The 21,003-nt window shown below is 42.7% G+C and overlaps 1 protein-coding gene across 1 annotated transcript in view; it reads left to right on the top strand.

Moving 5' to 3' along the window:
• The window catches only part of herc2 (HECT and RLD domain containing E3 ubiquitin protein ligase 2), a gene marked incomplete in the record, with an annotated part of 472,599 nt that overhangs the window by 117,090 nt on the left and 334,506 nt on the right, over positions 1 to 21,003 (top strand). Inside the window, 5 exon segments of the mRNA XM_037698316.1 lie at positions 3,630 to 3,808; positions 3,893 to 4,077; positions 4,155 to 4,310; positions 4,404 to 4,589; positions 4,715 to 4,891. Of these exon segments, the coding sequence (XP_037554244.1) occupies positions 3,630 to 3,808; positions 3,893 to 4,077; positions 4,155 to 4,310; positions 4,404 to 4,589; positions 4,715 to 4,891 (883 nt within the window).

Genomic DNA, 21,003 nt, shown 5'->3' with positions numbered 1-21,003 from the left:
TTAACAGCTTCAGGGTAGAAGCTGTTCCTCAGTCTAGTGGTTCTACACTTAATGTTCCTCAACCTCCTGCCCGAGGGGAACAGGGCAACAAGTCAGTGTGCTGGGTGAGTGGGGTCCTTCATGATAACTTTTAATTACAACTAATATTCTATGCAAAGTTTTAAAGGGAGAAGGTTTAAATGGTGCCGTTATTTCATTTAAGAGGCTAAAGATATTTCATAGAGCCTTTTTGTTTAATTTCTGATGGTATTCCACCAGATAGAATCTCCAACATGTTGTTGAAGTTGAAGTCACATCAACAAGAAAATAATCTTTTCACAAAAAGCCATAACATCAAAGTCTTCAATCTGAGCCAGACGTGTTGTGGTTTGTAACTTATAAATCCCCCAAAATTTCAAGTTCAAGTTCAAGTAGGTTTATTGTCGTTCTCACCACATGTGGTACATGAGGTGGGACAAAATTATGTACACAGGGTCCCAGTTACATCCAACAATAGCAAAAATATAAAGTGTAAAAAGGAATAATATATAAGAATCTAAGCTAAGATATATGCTAAATGAACGCCAAACGGTACGCTAAAAGGTCTTATACGCTAACACTAATAATGCAAGACATTATGCAGTACAGCGTAACAGCATCCCGAACATGAGTCTGTGTGAACAGACGAATGAATACAGCAGCATGAAATAATCAGCAGCATGATATCAGCAGCACAGATAAGTCATATATCAACAATTAAAGTGGCATTACAGCAATTTATTATTTATTTTTTAATTTTTGATTTTGACATTGACAAGCTGCTGCCTCTCAGCAGGTCCCTGGTTCAAATCCTGGTCCGGGGGCCTTTCTGGGTGGAGTTTGCATGTTCTCTCCGTGCATGCATGGGTTTTCTCCGGGTACTCCGGTTTCCTCCCACAGACTAAAAACATTCTTGTTAGACTGATTGGTAACTCTAAATTGTCCCTAGGTGTGAGTGAGAGAGTGAATGGTTGTTTGTCTCATTTGTCTCTATGTGGCCCTGTGAAGGACTTGCGACCTGTCCAGGGTGTAGCCCGCCCCTCGCACAGTGATCACTGGACATGGGCACCAGCGACCCCCTTGACCCAAAATGGAAGAAGCAGGTATCAATCAATCAATCAATCAACTTTATTTATATAGCACATTTTAAAAACCACAAGGGTAGCCAAAGTGCTGCACAATAAAACAATAAAAACAAACAAAACAATAAAAACATACAAAGCATACACAAAGAAACATAAAAACCATTCACATACCAGTTTCACAGCAGGTGTATTAAAAAGCCATAAAAGATAAGATCACGTGTTAAAAGCCAAAGAATAAAAGTGTGTCTTTAAAAGAGATTTAAAAACAGGTAAAAGATGATGTATGGATGGATTGACATTGACAAAATTTGACATTGATTTTTCTGGTTAGCGATTTATGAGTCGCCACACGTATCCCCCTATCGACCTCTTGCTCTATTTTTCCCTCATTTGTGAACAAGACCCTGAGATACTTAAACTCCTCCACTTGGGGCAGGCTCTCCTCCCCGCTCCGGAGAAGGCACTATACCCTTTTCTAGCTCAAGACCATGGCCTCGGATTTGGAGGCACGGATCCTCATCCCGGTCGCTTCACACTCGGCTGCGAACCGCTCCAGCGAAAGCTGTAGATCACGACCTGATTAAGCCAGTAGGACCGCATCATCTGCAAGAATCGGGAGACGCAATCCTAAGGACACCAAAACAGATCCCCTCAACACCTTAGCTGCGCCTAGAAATTCTGTCCATAAAAGAAAATGAATGGATAGATTTATGAGTCTAACATCTTTATGGTAGAAGCTGTTCCTCAGTGTAGTGGTTCTAAACTTGATGCTCCACAGCCTTCTGCCTGAATGTAGTGGGGCAAAAAGTGTGTGCTGTGTGAGTGGGGTTCTTCATGATGCAGGTGGCCCTCTTCCTGTATCTAGAGGTGTAGTTGTCTGTGATGGTGGGGAGGCTGACTCCCAACAGTCTTCTGTACAGCCTTCACCACTCTCTGTAGAGCTTTCCTTTCTTCAGCTCTGCAGCCCCGTGCCACACATTGATGCTAGCGCCCAGGATTCTCTCCATTATGTACCCGTGGAAGCAGGTGAGGACTGAGCTTCCCAGTCCAGCTCGCCTAAGCTGCCTGAGGAAGTAGAGTTGCTGATGTGCTTTCTTGATCAGGCTGTTGGTGTTGTTGCCCCAGCTGAGGTTGTCATTCATGTGCACACCCAAGTACTTGTAGCTGGAAACCACTTCCACCACAGCGCCTCAGGGGTCAGTATGCCAGGGACAAGTTTGTTCGCTCCGTCTGAAATCCACGACCATCTCCTTAGTCTTCTTCACACTGACACAAAGGTTGTTCTTCCTACACCAGCTCTCCAGGTGTTCCACCTCCTGCCTGTAGCCAGACTCATCATTTGTGAGGAATCCAACCATCACTGTATCATCTGCAAACATTACAATATGACAGCCTGGATGGTTAGGTGCACAGTCATATGTGAGCTGAGTGAACAGGAGGGGGCTCAACACATAGCCCTGAGGGGAACCAGTACTGAGGGTTATGGTGAAGGAGGGGAAGTTGTGGATCCTCACAGATTACCGTCTGTTGGTTAAGAAGTTTAGGACCCAGTTGCACAGGGAGGGGCTTAGTCCTAGTGTGAGTATTTTATCCATCAGGGTCTAGGGAATCATGGTGTTGAAGTGGATATGATATCCACAAAGAGCATACAGATATAGGAGTCCTTCTGCTCCAGGTGGGTGAGAGCAGTGTGGACCACAGAGGAGATGGCGTTCTCTGTTGATCAATTCTTGCGGTATGCATGTGTGGGTCCTCGCTGATGTCAATGGTAGCTTTGTCGATGTGGATTATGACCAGTCTTTCGTTGCATTTAGCGACTTATCGGGGTGAGGGCTACTGGCCGGTAGTCATTCAGACCAGTCATGGCAGAGCTCTTAAAAACTGGTATGATAGTGGCAGCCTTCAAGCAGGTGGGAGCAGTTGCCGGGGTGAGGGAGAAGTTACAGATATCAGCACCTCACAGAGCTGATTGGCACAGTCTCTCAGCACCTTCCCAGAATGTTATTTTGGCCAGTGGCTTTGTGAGGATTAATCCTCCTTAAGGAAATCCTTACTTCTGCTGAGGTCACACTGAGGAACTCATATTCCAGTGGTGAGGTGAGTCTGGTGGTGGGTGATCTATTTGGGTCTTCAAAGTGGGCATAGAACCTGTTAAGAGCATCAGACAGTGATGGGTCCTTAAAGCATTGTGCATATGATGATTCCTAAAGGCAATGCAATATAGATAGGTTAGTTGTATTGATCCAGATTTTGTTGTTTATAATAATTGAAGTTATTTTACAGATTGCATATTAGACATAATCAAATTCTAAAATGAAATAAACACTACAAAAATATTATTAGTTACAGAAGCTGAGTTCATTCATGTTCTTCTGTTTTTCTGAGTGCTTAAATTGACACATCCATCCATTATCTTGTGTGAGAGGTGGGAGACACCCTGGACAGGTTGCAAGTCTGTCACAGGACCTAAAATGACACATTCAAGGACATTTTTTTCAAAAGTAATTTTTGGTCATTTCATAACAGGATATTGAAGCTAAAGAGGCAGCTCAGAAAGAGAAGGAGATTGATGAGCAGGAAGCCAATGCCTCCTCCATGCATCGTTGCCGCACCATGCTCGACAAAGACCTCATTAACACAGGCATTTACGAGTCAACAGGGAACCAAAGCCTGCCCTTGGTGCAGCTTGTACAGCAGCTTTTAAGGTATCTACTTTCTGCATTCACCAACACATGAATACATCAGTTTTTCTCTCCCTGATAAAATATGTACATGTTTAAATACTACAGAAATATCGCCTCTCAGACCATAGCAAGATTAAAGGATGTTGCGCGCCGCATCTCCAACTACTTAGAGGCTGAACATGTCAGCAAGGAGCGCTCTGCATCTCTGGATCTGCTCCTGCGTTTCCAGAGGCTGCTGGTCAGCAAGCTATACCTGGGTGTTAACAGCACAGAGGATGTTAATGGATATGGTAAGATGCTTTGTTAGGTTCAGACCATTTTTTTTTACTCCATCAGATTTGTTTTTCAGTCTTTGTTTTTTCTGCAGATCCTGAGCTTTTTGGTGTTGGCTCCTTGCTAAAAAAGTATATCGCCTTCTTGTGCACTCACATTGGAGATATTCTCCCTGTGGCAACAAGTATTGCATCCACCGGTCGCAGACATTTTGCTGAAGTTTCTCGTGTTATTGAAGGAGATCTCACTGGTAGTTTCCCTCCCTCAGTGTTTCTGCAGCATGTTTATCTTTGAGGTTTTTGTCAGACAGTTATGGACACTTTGTTGTTGTTTTGTAAATTAGGAGTCCTTCTTCCAGAGCTGGTGGTGTCTATCATCCTCCTCCTTACCATTGATGCTAAACTGATGCAGGAGACTGGTTCTATCCCTCTGCTGGCTGGACTCCTAGAGCACTTGGACCGTTTCAACCACTTGGCCCCAGGACATGAGAGGGATGATCATGAGGACTTGGCCTGGCCAGGCATTATGGGTAAACTGTAACTCTCATAAGATTAGATTCAGTATATTTAAGATCCTAAATTCTACAATGAATATTGATTATTTTTCCCATTATTTTAGATATTAAGGTAGCTAACTTTTCTGTTGTGTTGACAGGGTCTTTCTTCACAGGGCAGAATTCTAAGAACAACGACGAGATTTCACTTGTACGTAAGGCTGACCTGGAGAATCATAACAAAGATGGTGGCTTCTGGACAGTAATTGAGGGAAAGGTCTATGACATTAAAGACTTCCAGGCTCAATCCCAGTCGCTAACAGGGAACAGCATTTTAGGTAAGGTTAAAAAAATCAATTTAGATTTAAATATGTTGTACTATTATTTGTTTTTGAAAGGTTCAGAGCAATATTTGTACTGCCTAATGATCACTTTTTATCTTATTCAGGGTGCCAATACATAAGCACTGATGCACCTGTATTACTATATAGCTGTTAGTCTGTCCCTCTGGTTTGGAAAGAAATATGCAAGTATACAGTAGTCCCTCGTTTATCGCGGGGGTTACGTTCCGGACACCCCTGCAATAAGGAACAAACCACGAAGTAGGAATGCTATATTTATTTTAGTATGTATATATTTTAAGACTTTATAAACCCTTCCTACACTCTTGCGATGCTCTAAACTCTTAACCTGCATAATTTTAATTTAATTTTAATACATATATGTACTGTACAGTACTGCAAAATTTTACTCACCAGCTCTGCAGAACGGCAGCTCGATTCCGGTCCGGCTCTGTTCCCGTTCAGCAGACCTACCCTGCAGCGACAAAGCCCACAATGTTCTAAATTCTTAAACCTACATAATTTTAACAATATACCTATATGTACTGCACATTAGCTACTGCAAAATTTTATATGAGGAACTCACCAGCCTTAGTTCGTTTCTGGTCGAGTTCTTATTGGCTGTCTGTAGCCGTTGTGCACCAAGACGGTTTTGGAGGAGCCGAACCTTCGGTGAGCAAGCACAAAACCACACAATGGTCCCGATCGAGTCCAAATAATCCAGACGAATCCGGATGAAAAAAGTTCGGGTGAGCTCTGGAGAAGACACCGGACCTCCCCACTTGAGATGCTCCCTGGGCCAGCAAGCAGCTCTCAGATTGACCGATGAGGCTGGAAGTAGTTCTGGTTCGGTTCTAATCGGCTCTCTGCATCCACTAAGCACCAAAGTCACTATGAATAAGGACAGACCTTTTTTGTTAGGTTTTTTTTGTCAGGTTGGGATTGGATCAAAACTTTCCCTCCATTTTGGCAGAAAGCAGCGGGCCGGAAGCACTGTTGACTTCTGGATATTGCAATGATGGCTTCTAGGTAATGTGGTTCTTTTGGACTGGCAATACAGTGTAGGCTAATTGAAAGAAAACTACAAAATGGTGGCGCCTGTCCAAAGTATTTTTTTTGTTAACTTTTTATCTTTAGAGTGGCAAGTGATGGAGTAGGCAGCAAGTCATGGGCTCTTGCTATCATTTCATTCTTTAACTGTTAATACCCTGCTCTATAGCATATACCGTATTTTCCGCCGTATGCATCGCACCGCCATATAAGTCGCATCAGTCCATATTTGTCTAATAAAGTGGAAAAATCCATAAATCAATCAATCAATCAACCTTTATTCATACAGGTAAATCCCATTGAGCCTCGAGGACTCATTTACAAGAGAGACCTGATTTCAACAAAGAAAGATGACAACAATGGACAACAGCAACAACAATAAACAGTTATAAAAAAGCATACTACATGTTTTTATTTATTTATTTGTTTATAACAAATAGGATGGCTAAAAGGAAAAGGTAACAAAACAAAAAACCCCAGCTAGATTCCAAGACAAATGTAAAAAAAATAAAAACAGGAACATGTCTGCATTGGTCCCTGCCAGGTGTCCAACAGATTCTTAAAGACACTTAGAGAGGTCAAGGTCGAGAGCTTTAAATCTTTTTGTAAGATGTTCCAGGAAACAGGAGCGGAATAGGAGAAGGTCCTTTTGTCTAGTTCAGTCTTCATTGAGGGAACACTGCAGGTAATAATGTCCTGAGAGCGCACGCTGTAGCTGCACTCACGCAGAGACATGTAGGAGATGTATGAAGGCAACAGACCAAGAAGTGATTTAAAGATGAAAATGTACCAGTGAGAGGGTCTGCATGAAGTTAATGATGTCCAGTTAACCAGTGAATACAGGGTGCAGTGGTGGGTACGATAATCACAGCCAGTTATGAATCTTAGTGCACCATGATAGACAGCATCCAACATCTGCAGGGTTCTTGTAGGAGCGTTCATGTAAATAATATCACCAAAATCAATTGAGGGAAGGAAAGTCACAGAAACAAGGCGTTTTCTAGCATTCAGGGTTAGACAGGATTTGTTTCTGAAAAAGAAACCCAGTTTAACTTTCAATTTCTTTACCAAGTTTTCCACATGGAGCTTAAAAGAAAGATGTGAGTCGACCAAGATACCCAAATATTTATAGGAATCAACAAACTCAATGGGGACACCATTTGAGGATAAAATCGGAGGAAGAACTGCTGGGACCAACTTCCTATTTGAAAAAAGCATCCCTTTGATTTTGTCGGCCTTTAGGACAAGTTTGAGGTGAAACAAATCAGTCTGGATGTAGTTGAATGCAGATTTCAAAAGCTGGAAAGCCTTAGCAACTGTTTTAGCTCGACAATAAACAACTGTGTCATCAGCATAGAAATGTATGGATGCATTAGGGATGTTTTTACCTACATTATGTATGTAGACTGTAAAGAGGGTGGGTCCTAAGACTGAGCCTTGTTGTACACCATTGTTGACTGTTAAATAACTGGAGGAAGTACCATTTTATTGAACACATTGCCTCCGGTCTGAAAGATAGTTAGAGAACCAACCAATGGTGTGTTCTGAGAAACCGATTTCTGAGAGTTTATGACACAAGATGTTCTGATCCACAGTGTCAAAAGCTTTAGACAGGTCTAAGAAAAGTGCAGCACAATAATCCTTAGCATCCAGTGCTTCAACAACGTCATTAAGAACCTTCAGTGAAGCAGTGGTTGTGCTGTGTTGTTTCCTGAAACCAGATTGATGTGGAGGTAAGATGTTAAATGAGTCCAGGTAATTTTTGATTTGAGAGTTTATCAGTTTTTCTAGAACCTTGGCTAAAATGCAGAGTTTAGAGATTGGTCGATAGTTGTTCAGTGAGGTGGGGTCACCTCCCTTCAGCAAAGGAAGAACAAAGGCTGTTTTCAAGTGTCTGGGATGGAGTTTTGTCTTATGGAGAGATTGAAGATGTGGGTCACAGGGACTGTGATGATATGAGCAGCCAGCCTTAAGAAATAAGGTGGAAGTTCATCTGGACCTGCAGATTTTTTAGGATCAAGATCTTTTAACAGTTTATTGACCTCACTGACTGAGAACGGAGAAAAAGAGAAGCTGTGATTAACTGAGGATTGACTTGTAGGAGGGATTTGATTTGTAGAAGTTTGGTTATTAAGTGAAGTGGCTGATCTTCCATTAGTAACTGTGTCAAATAAAGAACCAGAAGCAACAAAATGTTTGTTGAAACAGTTCAGGATCTCGTGCTTATTTGACACAGGAACAGAGTTAATGAGAAGTTGTGATGGGAGGTCAGATGATTGGGGGGTGCCTGAGAGAGATTTGATGGTTTTCCAGAATCTGTTAGGGTCATTTAGATTTTTGGAGGTCTGAGATAAGAAATAGTTGTGTTTTGCTGATTTAACAGCAGTTGTACATTTATTCCTCATCTGTTGAAAACTCAACCAATCAGTGTCTGAGTCAGATTTTCTCGCTGCAGCCCAAAGATGATCTCTCCTGTGCAGGAGGTCAGCTAGCTCTGGAGTAAACCAGGGGCTGTCTCGTCCCTTTATTCTGAACTGACGAAAAGGAGCATGTATGTTCAGGAAATAAATGAAATTATTATGGAAATAGTTCCAAGCGGAGTTCACGTCATCAGTTAACAGAATACGATGCCAGTCAAAGTGAGACAGATCCCAGAGGAATGACTGTTCACAAAAATGTTTCAGATCCCTTTTTTGAATTAATCTGGGCTTAGAAGGTGGAAGTTTAATATCTCTTAAAGCCGCTGTCACACAATGATCACTCAAAAGATCAGCGAATACACCTGTACCAGTGAATTTGTGAGGCATATTAGTTAGAAATAGGTCTAAGATGGAGGATTTTTCTGGACGATTTTTATTTAATCTAGTGGGGGAGTCGATCAGTTGGGTTAAATTAAAAGACAAGCAACATTCCTTGAATTTGTCACAGAGGGGGGTCGACTTACACCAATCAATGTTGAGATCTCCAGCCAAAAAGACCTCTGTGAATTTTAAATTACCAAGGAATTCCTTGATGGCATTTAATGCCTCAGGTGAAGCTGAGGGGGGGCATAGCAGCAGACTACAGTTAAAATCTGGCCTCCATTCAAGGTGATGTTTACAGATAAGGCTTCAAACTGATTTGGAATTGTTTTGGAAGACACAAGACTTGAAACCAGAGAATCTCTAATGTAAATAATGACTCCACCCCCCCTTTTTTGACGATCACAGCGGTAGATGTTAAATCCATTGATTGCCACGTCATTATTCATTACAGATTTGTTGAGTCAGGATTCAGAAATAAAGATAACATCAGCCCCAGAAGAACTGATCAGGATTTTCACAGCATCAAGTTTTTTCAGAAGGCTACGAGCGTTTACATGCAGAAAATGAAGCCCAGAGGCATTTTTAAAGTCATTTGGTGTGCTGTAATTAGTGGGGGGTCCAGGGTTGGGTTGAATCCCTGAGAGCAGTAACAACATTATTATCAGACATTTTCTTGAGTTTTTTGTGACTGATTTGTAATTACAGCAGTTAACAGTGTGACAATTAGCCCCCATAATCGAACCATGAGAAACATTAATGAAGACGTGATCATTCAGAATCCAAAAACAGTGAAAGTTGCAGTGATGGGCAGATTCAGGTGTATTAACAAGATTCAGTGACTCCAGATAATCTGAGAACTGAAAATAGTGACAGTAATATGAATGATGCAGAAAAGTTTCAGACCATAAAACGTCACAGTTCAAATGGGCAAACAAACCCGATGAGGTGGCCCAACTGCAGTTTGAGTCGGGCTGAGGGGGGCTCCGGCCCCCCAGTGAAGATGGGATGGATGGATGGATGGATGGATGCTCCCATGAGAAACAGAAGCTGGGTCCAGAATCAACAGGCCGAAACAGAAACAGATAATTCGCAGCAAATAGCAGAACGAGCTGTCAGAAAATCCTCCTGAAGTGAAAGGCATGATCCAAGCTCGTTTCAGGTCAACAGGGGCCAACAACGTGATCCGGAATAAAATTAATTATTATCCAGGTGAGTTTGGATGGAGGCCTGAGCAACTCCGATACAAACTCCGAACTTCACTCGAGCACCACGCAGACCCGCTCCTTCACGCTGCTCCTCCACACTGCTCCTCCATGCTGCTCCTCCACGCTGCTCCTCCACGCTGCTCCTCCGCTTCTCAGCACCCGACAGCACGGGGCACCCCCGGTGAAAAGCGAGACTGACCGGAGAGGCTGAGGCTGAAGTCGGCAACTGGTCCGGTCCGGTTCTGCTCCAGTTCGGCTCCGGTGCTCCAAGCACGAGAGACGAAGAGGCTGAAGATATCCCTGGCCCGGTTCTGCTCCGGTCCGGCGGCCCAGTCTGGCAGCGCCGTATACGTCGCATCTATTATTCGTCACCGCTGACGCTTCGCAGCGTTTGGGCAGCTGTGGCTGAGTGGTTAGAGCAGTCGTCCTCCAATGCAATAGTTGGGGGTTCAAATCCACCAGCAGTCACATGCCGAAGTGTCCCTGGGTAAGACAATGAATCTCTCATTGCCTCTGATATGTGTCACATCAGTGTATGAATGTGATAAAGCTCTGATTAGTCTTTAGAATGATTTGTTCAATTATCTTTGTAGAGATCTAGTAGAGTGCTGTATGAATGGGTAAATGAGGCACAGATTGTAGTGTAAAGCCCTTTTAGTGTCTTCATAAGATAGAAAGGTGCTATATAAGTAGAGTTCATTTACCATTTACCATTCCATTTACAGCTGACAACCCGGAAATGTGAGCCGGTGTTGTGCCAAAAACAATGGGCTGCCAAATGGTGGCCACAGGAGCGTACACTGGAGGACTTTAACAAGAATTTAACAAGATTAACATTTAAAAACAATTATTTGTTTGCTCGAAATTATATTAAATTGTTTATCAATCTAACGTTTGCTTAATAAATACACTTTAATGGTCAAATCAGCTGAATTTCAAAAATAGTTTCACTGCTGAGGTGCTGCGAAGCAGGCACCCGCAGCTTGACAAGCCGCAGCATTTCTTTAAAATTTAACTACAAAACGGATTCCAAAAAAGTTAAGACACTAAACATATTGTGAATAAAAACTGAATGCTATGATGTGGAGATGGCAAATGTCAATATTTTATTCGTAATATAACATAGATGACAGATCAAAAGTTTAATCTGAGTAAATGTAACATTTTAAAGGAAAAATGTTGATTCAAAATTTCACAGTGTCAACAAATCCCAAAAATGTTGGGACAAGTAGCAATAAGTGGCTGGAAAAAGGAAATTGAGCATATAACGAACAGCTGGAAGACCAATTAACACTAATTAGGTCAGTTGACAACATGATTGGGTATAAAAAGAGCTTCTCAGAGTGTCAGTGTCTCTCAGAAGCCAAGATGGTAAGAGGATCACCAATTCTACCATTGTTGCACAGAAAGATAGTGCAGCAATACCAGAATGGTGTTACCCAGCGTAAAATAGCAAAGACTCTTAAGTTATCATCATCAACCGTGCATAACATCATCAAAAGATTCAGAGAATCTGGAACAATCACTGTGCGTAAGGGTCAAGGCCGTAAAACTCTACTGGATGCTCGTGATCTCCGGGCCCTTAAACATCACTGCACCTCAAACAGGAATGCCACTGTCAAGGAAATAACAGAATGGGCTCAGGAATACTTCCAGAAAGCGTTGTCAGTGAACACAATCCACCATGCCATCTGCTGTTGCCAGCTGAAACTCTACAGTGCAAAGAGGAAGCCATTTCTAAGCAAGCTCCACAAGCTCAGACGTTTGCACTGGGCCAGGGGTCATTTAAAATGGAGTGTGGCAAAATGGAATACTGTTCTGTGGTCAGATGAGTCACGATTTGAAGTTCTTTATGGAACACTGGGACGCCATGTCATCCGGACCAGAGAGGACAAGGACAGCCCAAGTTGTTATCAACGCTCCGTTCAGAAGCCTGCATCACTGATGGTATGGGGTTGCATGAGCGCTTGTGGCATGGGCAGCTTGCATGTCTGGAAAGGCACCATTAATGCAGAGAACTATGTTCAGGTTCTAGAACAACATATGTTCCCATCTATTCGCCATCTCTTTCAGGGAAGATCCTGCATTTTTCAACACGATAATGCCAGACCACATTCTGCAGCAATCGCAACATCATGGCTACGTAGGAGAAGGATCCGGGTACTGAAATGGCCAGCCTGCAGTCCAGATCTTTCACCTATAGAGAACATTTGGCGCATCATAAAGAGGAAGGTGCGACAAAGAAGGCCCAAGACAATTGAACAGTTAGAGGCCTGTATTAGACATGAATGGGAGAGCATTCCTATTTCTAAACATGAGAAACTGGTCTCCTCTGTCCTCAGACGTCTGTTGAGTGTTGTAAGAAGAAGGGGGGATGCCACACAGTGGGAAAACTGGACTTGTCCCAACTTTTTTAGGATTTGTTGATGCCATGAAATTTGGAAGCAACAGAATTTTCCCTTAAAATGATACATTCTCTCAGTTTAAACTTTTGATCTGTGATTTGTGTTCTATTCTGAATAAAATATTAGATGTTGGCACCTCCACATCATTGCATTCAGTTTTTATTCACAATTTTTTTAGTGTCCCAACTTTTTTGGAATCCGGTTTGTAGATAACCACCTAAAACAATTTGTTTGCTCAAAAATTTAGCAAAAGTGTGTCTCAGTCTAACATTTGCTTAATAAATGCACTTTAACAGTCAAATTAGCTGCATTTCGCCGTGGCGGTGCAACTGAATTGACAGTCGGTCCAAGCAGTAAGCAGAAAGAACTAAGGTGGGGGTACTTTGGCAAGCCCATTGTATCATTAAAAGCTGGTGAAGATTCTCAGTCATCTAAGATATGGTAAATTCAATAAAGTTCAAGACAAAAAAAACCCAATAAAGTATAATAAATATAGTCAAGTTGTTTTTGTCTTGGACTTTTTTGAATTTGTCATTATAGCCACATTTTCTTATTACATGATACAACAGCATGCCATACAGCTATTACTACTCTGCTACCATCAAGTGGCTGAAAGTGGCACTGCTTAATTTTTCAGTCAGAATGAATGGAAACGGTCATATCTCAGCCAAAAAATGGTTTATAAATATGGGAATAAACCATAAATATGTTGCTTTGGCCTAAAAGTTGCAGGGCGTGCAAATTATGCAAAAAACTGCGACTTGTACAAAGAAAAATACGGTACCTGCTTATACTGAACACACTCAAACTTGAGGAGGCATTAAGGCTTGGTGAATTATGTCAAAATCCACTAAGGGCAGTAGAAATAATCAGACAGTGGAGAGTTCCTCCGTGGGTGCTGGCTCAGCTAACGGGGCTAGTGGAGCACTGACCGCGATGCAGTTTTAGATTTACTTGAGAAGTTTTGGGAAAGTCTTGCAGCTGACTTAAAGTCTTCATTCGCGACCATAGACGACAAGTTGGACACAATTCAGTCGACTGTCTCAAGGCACGGACAACGCATTAGCAACCTCGAATCCATTGCTAACGATGTTAGTCAACGCTTGGAGCTGCTCGAATCTACAAGTTCAGAGCTATGCGAACAAACAGGCTGCTGAAGCTGAAACTTTCCGACCTCTAAGGGAGAAGCAGACACTAAAACATACAAATTGTGGGCCTACAAGAGTCCGTTGAAGGTCCACAGCCTGCTGCCTTCTTTTCTCAGTTTCTTCTGGATGTATTTGGAGACCGGGTTCTGTCTTCTCCACGCTAGCTGGATAGAGCGCACTGCATTCCCATGCTGAAACCGGAACCAGGCAGATGTCTGCGCCCTGTCATCATTCGCTTTCACCGCTCCCAGACTAAGGATTTAGTGATGAGAGAGGCACGGAAATGTGGGACTGTGGAGTACCGGGGTCACAAGCTTTGTCTGTATGAGGATTACAGTGCTGACGTGCTGTAGAAACGGGCTGAATATCGGAATGTCATGGCTCAACTTTATAAGAAGGGACTCTGGCCATCTCTTGTTTTCTCGGCGAAGCCGCGCGTCACACTCCTGAGTGGTGATAAATGGTGGTTATCTTAAGTCTCTGAGGCTACTGACTTTGTCCGGTCCTTAGAGAAGGTCCAGCGCTCGTTATCGTGAGACAAGATGTATCAAACCAGCTTGTTTACTGGTATTTATAACTGAGTCTGACTCGACCTCTGCTTGATGACTGCTGTTAAGCAGTTGGCTCATTGCTTTGTTTACTATGTGTTGCATATTGTCTGTTTGTATTTGCCCTCCAGGGGTTTAGTGTTATACAGGTCCTTCTCAAAAAATTAGCATATTGTGATAAAGATCATTATTTTCCATAATGTAATGATAAAAATGAAACTTTCATATATTTCAGATTCATTGCACACCAACTGAAATATTTCAGGTCTTTAATTGTTTTAATACTGATGATTATGGCATACAGCTCATGAAAACACAAAATGCCTGTCCCAAAAAATGAGCATATTTCATCCCACCAATGAAAGACAAGTGTTTTTAATACAAAAAACACCAACCTTCAAATAATCATGTTCAGTTATGCACTCAATACTTGGTCGGGAATCCTTTTGCATGAATGTCTGCTTCAATGCGGCGTAGCATGGAGACAATCAGCCTGTGGCACTGCTGAGGTGTTCTGGAGGCCCAGGATGCTTCGATAGCGGCCTTAAGCTCATCCAGAGTGTTGGGTCTTGCGTCTCTCAACTTTCTCTTCACAATATCCCACAGGTTCTCTATGGGGTTCAGGTCAGGAGAGTTGGCAGGCCAATTGAGCACAGTAATACCATGGTCAGTAAACCATTTACCAGTGGTTTTGGCACTGTGAGCAGGTGCCAGGTCGTGCTGAAAAATGAAATCTTCATCTCCGTAAAGCTTTTCAGCAGATGGAAGCATGAAGTGCTCCAAAATCTCCTGATAGCTAGCTGCATTGACCCTGCCCTTGATAAAACACAGTGGACCAACACCAGCAGCTGACATGACACCCCAGTGACTGTGGAAACTTGACACTGGACCTCAAGCAATGTGAATTCTCTTCCTCCAGACTCTGGGACCTTGATTTCCAAAGGAAATGCAAAATTTACTGTAATCAGAGAACATAACTTTGGACCACTCAGCAGCAGTCCCAGGCGAGATTCTTCTGACGCAGTCTTGTTCAAAAGTGGCTTGACCTTGGGAATACGGCACCTGTAGCCCATTTCCTGCACACGCCTGTGCACGGTGGCTCTGGATGTTTCTACTCCAGACTCAGTCCACTGCTTCCGCAGGTCCCCCAAGGTCTGGAATTGGCCCTTCTCCACAATCCTCCTCAGGGTCCGGTCACCTCTTCTCGTTGTGCAGCGTTTTCTGCCACACTTTTCCCTTCCCACAGACTTCCCACTGAGGTGCCTTGATACAGCACTCTGGGAACAGCCTATTTGTTCAGCAATTTCTTTCTGTGTCTTACCCTCTTGCTTGAGGGTGTCAATGATGGCCTTCTGGACAGCAGTCAGGTCGGCAGTCTTACCCATGATTGCGGTTTTGAGTAATGAACAAGGCTGGGAGTTTTTAAAAGCCTCAGGAATCTTTTGCAGGTGTTTAGAGTTACGTCGTTGATTCAGATGGTTAGGTTAATAGCTTGTTTAGAGAACCTTTTCATGATATGCTAATTTTTTTGGGACAGGCATTTTGGGTTTTCATGAGCTGTATGCCATAATCATCAGTATTAAAACAATTAAAGACCTGAAGTATTTCAGTTGATGTGCAATGAATCTGAAATATATGAACGTTTCATTTTTATCATTACATTATGGAAAATAATGACCTTTATCACAATATGCTAATTTTTTGAGAAGGACCTGTAGTTGTGCAGCATAAAAGCCTTAGCAAGGGAGTTATATTATTGAATGACACATTGGAGTAGTGGTGATCTAGTGGTTGCTGTTTTTTGCAACCTGTTTTTTGTTTCTTTTTTGAGGGGTTTTAAGATGACAGATTTTTTTCCCTGCCTTTTTCAACTTTTATTTCTTATTTTACCCTTTCCTCTCCTCCATGCCCACTCATTGTCAAATGTGTATTTTTTGTGTGCAACTGATAATAGTAGATGAACAGTAATCATACTTTTACAAGTTTGAATGTAAAGGGGCTAAATCATCCAGTAAAACATAAAAAGTTTTTTTCACGTTTGAAGCTCAGGTCTGGGGTAATCTTCCTACAGGAAACTCATCTGAGCTATCAGGATCACTGGCGGTTGAGGAAATGTTGATCTGGGCAGTATTTTCACTCTAACTTCCGAGAGTCAGAGATTCTATATTGTCATTCGCACCTTATGTGGTGCATGTGGTGGAGCGAAATTATGTACACAGGGTCCCAGTTACATCCAACAATAAAATGTTTAAGAAATACAGTAATAAGACGTAAGATATGAACTAGGAAAAACATCAACTAAATATACACTAGGCACTCGTAACATAAAAACATTGAACATCAGCACAAACATGAACATGAGTCACTGTGAGCTGATGTGCACGCATAAACACATCAACATGAAACAGATCAGCAGCAACATGAAACAGATCAGCAGCAACATAATGTGATTTTCCTCAGTGATTATTCTGGTCAGGGAAGCTCAGCCCTCACCTCCTTCTACAGGTGTGCAGTGGAGAGCATCCTGTGCTCCAGCATCAACGTGTGGCATGGAGGCTGCACAGCTGCAGAAAGAAAAGCTTTGCAGAGAGTGGTGAAGGCTGCACAGAAGATGTTGGAGTCAGTCTCCCCACCATCACAGACATCTACACCTCCAGATGCAGGAAGAGGGCCACCTGCATCATGAAGGACCTCACTCACCCAGCACACACACTTGTTGCCCCACTCCCCTCAGGAAGGAGGTTGAGGAGCATTAAGTGTAGAACCACTAGACTGAGGAACAGCTTCTACCCTGAGGCTGTTAGACTCATGAATCTCTAACCAGCTCGTCTCAGCCACCTGAGGAAGTAGAGTTTCTGATGAGCTTTCTTGATCAGGCTGGTGGTGTTGTTGCTCCAGCTGAGGTTGTCATTCATGTGTACACCCAAGTACTTGTAGCTGGAGACCACTTCCACCACAGATCCTCTTATGTTCAGGGGGGAGTAGATGTTTTTGTTCCTTCTGAAGTCCACAATCATCTCCTTTGTCTTCTTCACATTGATGTGAAGGTTATTCTCTTTGCGCCAGCTCTCCAGGTGTTCCACCTCTTGCCTGTAGCTGGGCTCATCATTGTTTGTGATGCATCCCACCACCACTGTATCATCTGCAAACTTTACAATGTGACAGCCTGGATGGGTAGCTGCACAATCATACGTGAGCAGAGTAAACAGGAGGGGGCTCAACATACATCCCTGAGGAGAGCCAGTGCTGAGGGTTATGATGGAGGAGGAGAAGTTGTGGATCCTCACTAACTGTGGTCTGTTTGTTAAAAAGTCTAGTACCCAGTTGCAGATGGAGGGGCTTAGTCCTAGTGTGGATAGTTTGTCCATCAGGGTTTGGGGGATCATGGTGTTGAAGGCGGATGTGAAGTCCACAAAGAGCATACGGACGTAAGAGTTTTTCTGCTCCAGGTGGTTGAGCGCAGTGTGGACCACAGAGGAGATGGCATCCTCTGTTGATCGGTTCTCACGGTATGCATTCTGATGAGTGTCCTCGTTGATGTTGATGGTTGTTTTGATGTGAGTCATGACCAGTTTTTCGAAGCATTTTGCAACTATCGGAGTGAGGGCCACTGGCCGATAGTCATTCAGACCAGTCACTGTAGAGCTTTTTGGGACTGGGATGATGGTGGCAGTCTTCAGGCAGGTGGGAACTGTCTCCAGGGTAAGTGAGGTGTTAAAGATGTCTGCCAGCACCTCACAGAGCTGATCAGCACATTCCGTCAACACTTTTCTGGGGATGTTGTCTGGGCCAGTTGCTTTGTGCGGATTAATCCTCCTGAAAGTACTCCTTACTTCTGCTGAGGTCACGCTGAGATGCTCTTCATCCGGTGGTGAGGTTAGTCTGGTGCTGGGTGGTCTGTTCGGGTCTTCAAAGTGTGCATAGAACTTGTTGAGGGCATCAGGCAGAGATGGGTCTTTGGGGCATTGTTCACTCCTTCCTTTATAATCTGTTATGCACTTAATGCCCCTCCACATGCTCCGAGGGTCTTATGAGATGAATTGACCCTGAATCCTCTGTGCATATGTGGCCTTGGCCCTCTTAATACCAGCAACCAGCTCTTTCCTTGTCCTACTCAGCTCCTCTGAGTTTCCAGACCCGAAGGCAGTGTTCCTGGCTTCCAGCAGGGTACGCACCTCTGCACTAGTGCAAAAGCTAGATGGGCTGCTATTTTAATCAAATCAAAATATCCCTTTTGTTGCCTCTACAATGCTGTCAGATAAAAATAGACGATTTACATATTATTGTATCAGGCTAACTTGGTAGTAAGCTTGTGACACTTGCTAATGTTTATGCACCCAGTTTTGATGATGATGAATTTTTCCAGAATTTTTTCTCCCATCTTCCAGATTTAAATTTTCATTCTTTAGTTTGGGGAAGAGATTTCAATTGTTTTATGGATGCATCATTAGATTGTTCCTCCTCTAAACCTGCCTGCCCAAATAAATCTGCCACACACATCACGTCTTTTCTTCAGGATTTTAGTCTCACTGACCCATGGCGTTTTTAATACCCAAATGGTAGGGGCTATTCTTTTTTTTTTTTCCTCATGTACACCATACTTACTCCCACATTGTTTATTTTTTTATTGACAACCTGTTGCTTCCAAATCTCAGATCTTGCAGTTATAAAAGCATTGCAATTTCTGATCATGCCCCTCTTGTTATCAAGATGGCCTTACCGGACAGTGATTTGGTGAAGAAGCACTGGAGACTTGATCTTTTATTGCTGACAGATGAGAACTTTGCTACATTATCTTCCTCCAAAATAAAAAAGTTTTTGAGTGAGAATAGAACGCTGGATATGTCCTGCAAAACAATTTAGGAAGCCATGAAGGCTTTTCTAAGGGCAGAAATAATTTCATATGCAGCATTTAAAAGAAAGTCTTTAATATCCTGATGCATGCTCAATAATCCAGGTAGAATAATCAAAAAAAGTTCAATCTTGTCCTCTGGACATTCAAAAAAACAAAAAACAAAACAAAGCAAAAAAACATAGAAACGTTTCGTCTCTCATCCGAGAGACTTCCTCAGTCTGAGGTGCTGTATTCAGCTCAGTCTCTTAAATAGCACCTTATCAGAGTGGATCAACCAGTTTGCTGCTTACAACCAGAACCAGCTGCTCACAGGATCAAGAAGGACCATCAGCCTAACAATGGATCATTAGCACCTTATGGCTGTTTACTATTCACAGGGGGTTGAGTGATACTAGCAATGACAGCATTGTAAGAGGGGGACAGTTGAACCTGGAGGCCTCCACCCCTGTTTAATGATGGACGATTTCTTTTCACAAAGATGGCCTCCTTTACTCCTCTCTCAAACCATCGTTCCTCTCTGTCCAGGATGTGAACATCTTCATCCCTGAAAGAGTGACCGCTGGCCTGGAGATGAGTGTAGACCCCAGAATCCTGGCCTGATGATGTTGATCTTCTGTGCTGGGCCATCCTTTTGGCCAGTGGCTATTTAGTTTCCCCGATGTAAGACTGATCACAGTTTTCCTGACACTGAACAGCATACACAATATTACTCTGTTTGTGCCTGGGGACTGGATCTTTGGGATGAACCAGTCTTTGCCGTAATGTGTTTTGGGGTTTAAAAGCCACTGGGACGTTATGTTTAGAAAATAAACGTCTCAGTTTCTCTGATACTCCCTCAACATACGGAATGACCACTGGTCTGGGTCTGGGTTCCTCCTTTTCACTTGTTGGCTGACTGGAGTCCTGTTTGGGTTTCTTCTTTCAGGAAGGCCCAGTTAGGATATCCACATTGCTCTAGAGCCTGTCTTGTGTAGGATTTCTCCTTCTGCCTTGCTCCTGAGTTAGTGGGGATGAAAGTCTTTAATACAAAAACCAAAGGTTCTTTCAGATGAAATATTTAGCATAGATAGAAAATATGCACAATCTTCATCACCTTCATTATATAAGGAACAATTGAGGCTGCAGACTGAATTTAATATAATTTCTACCCATCAGGTTGAAGGCTGCTTGATTAGAACTTAAAGTGATTTTTATGAGCATGGTAAGAAAACTGGTAAAATCTTTCCAATCAATTGCGTGGGATTGGAGCCAAGCAAATAATACCAGGTTTAAGAATTGACAATGGGAACATTTCATCAAATTCGAAAATAATGATCATTTTAAAGTGTTTTATTCAAGATTCATTCACCACTTGCTCTCGACGAAGGCGGAGACGTCTTTTCCCTCTCCTGCATCCCTCCTCTGCTTTTGCTCTGTCTGTGAATCTGCCTCAGAGCCCCTCTTTACACATCTTCCGTATCGTAAATTATTATGGATCTGGTCAGCTTGTCTCTCAACGCAATTGATAACATTTTCTTGAAGACAGGGTACAGGAAAACCTGCATGCCCCTATTGGACGCATGGAGCCAGAAATATCATGAATTTCTGGTGTGGATGGAAGATGATGTGCCTGTCTGTATTGTCCTTCGAGGATGTTGAAGACATGTACATAATTGAATTTATGATAACAGGGTTTCTGCTTTTTGGAATTGTCGGGTACCTGGGATATCAACAATTATGAAGACGTCAGCATCGGTTTTGGCATTGATAATGCTGCCTGCGTTATATGAAGGTTTGCACCATATTTCAAGCACTCAGACTCAGACGCTGTGCAAGCTAGAAGTCTCTGGCATGAAGGAATTGATCTTGAAGAATGCTACAATCACAGTCCGGTGGTTTGACCACATTATCTGGATGTTTGGATTCGTCATCGAGAGTACCAGCAAAATATCTATCTATCTATCTATCTATCTATCTATCTATCTATCTATCTATCTATCTATCTATCTATCTATCTATCTATCTCTATCTCTATCTCTATCTCTATCTCTATCTCTATCTCTATCTCACTCTCTTACTCTCTTACTCTCTCACTCTCTCACTCTCTTACTCTCT

The sequence above is a fragment of the Nematolebias whitei genome, chromosome 3 (assembly GCF_014905685.2).
Source record: "Nematolebias whitei isolate Nwh7 chromosome 3, NemWhi1, whole genome shotgun sequence".
NCBI lineage: Eukaryota > Metazoa > Chordata > Actinopteri > Cyprinodontiformes > Rivulidae > Nematolebias > Nematolebias whitei.
The sequence above is the reverse complement of the archived record's forward strand: the minus strand, read 5'-3'. Positions and strand labels throughout refer to the sequence as shown.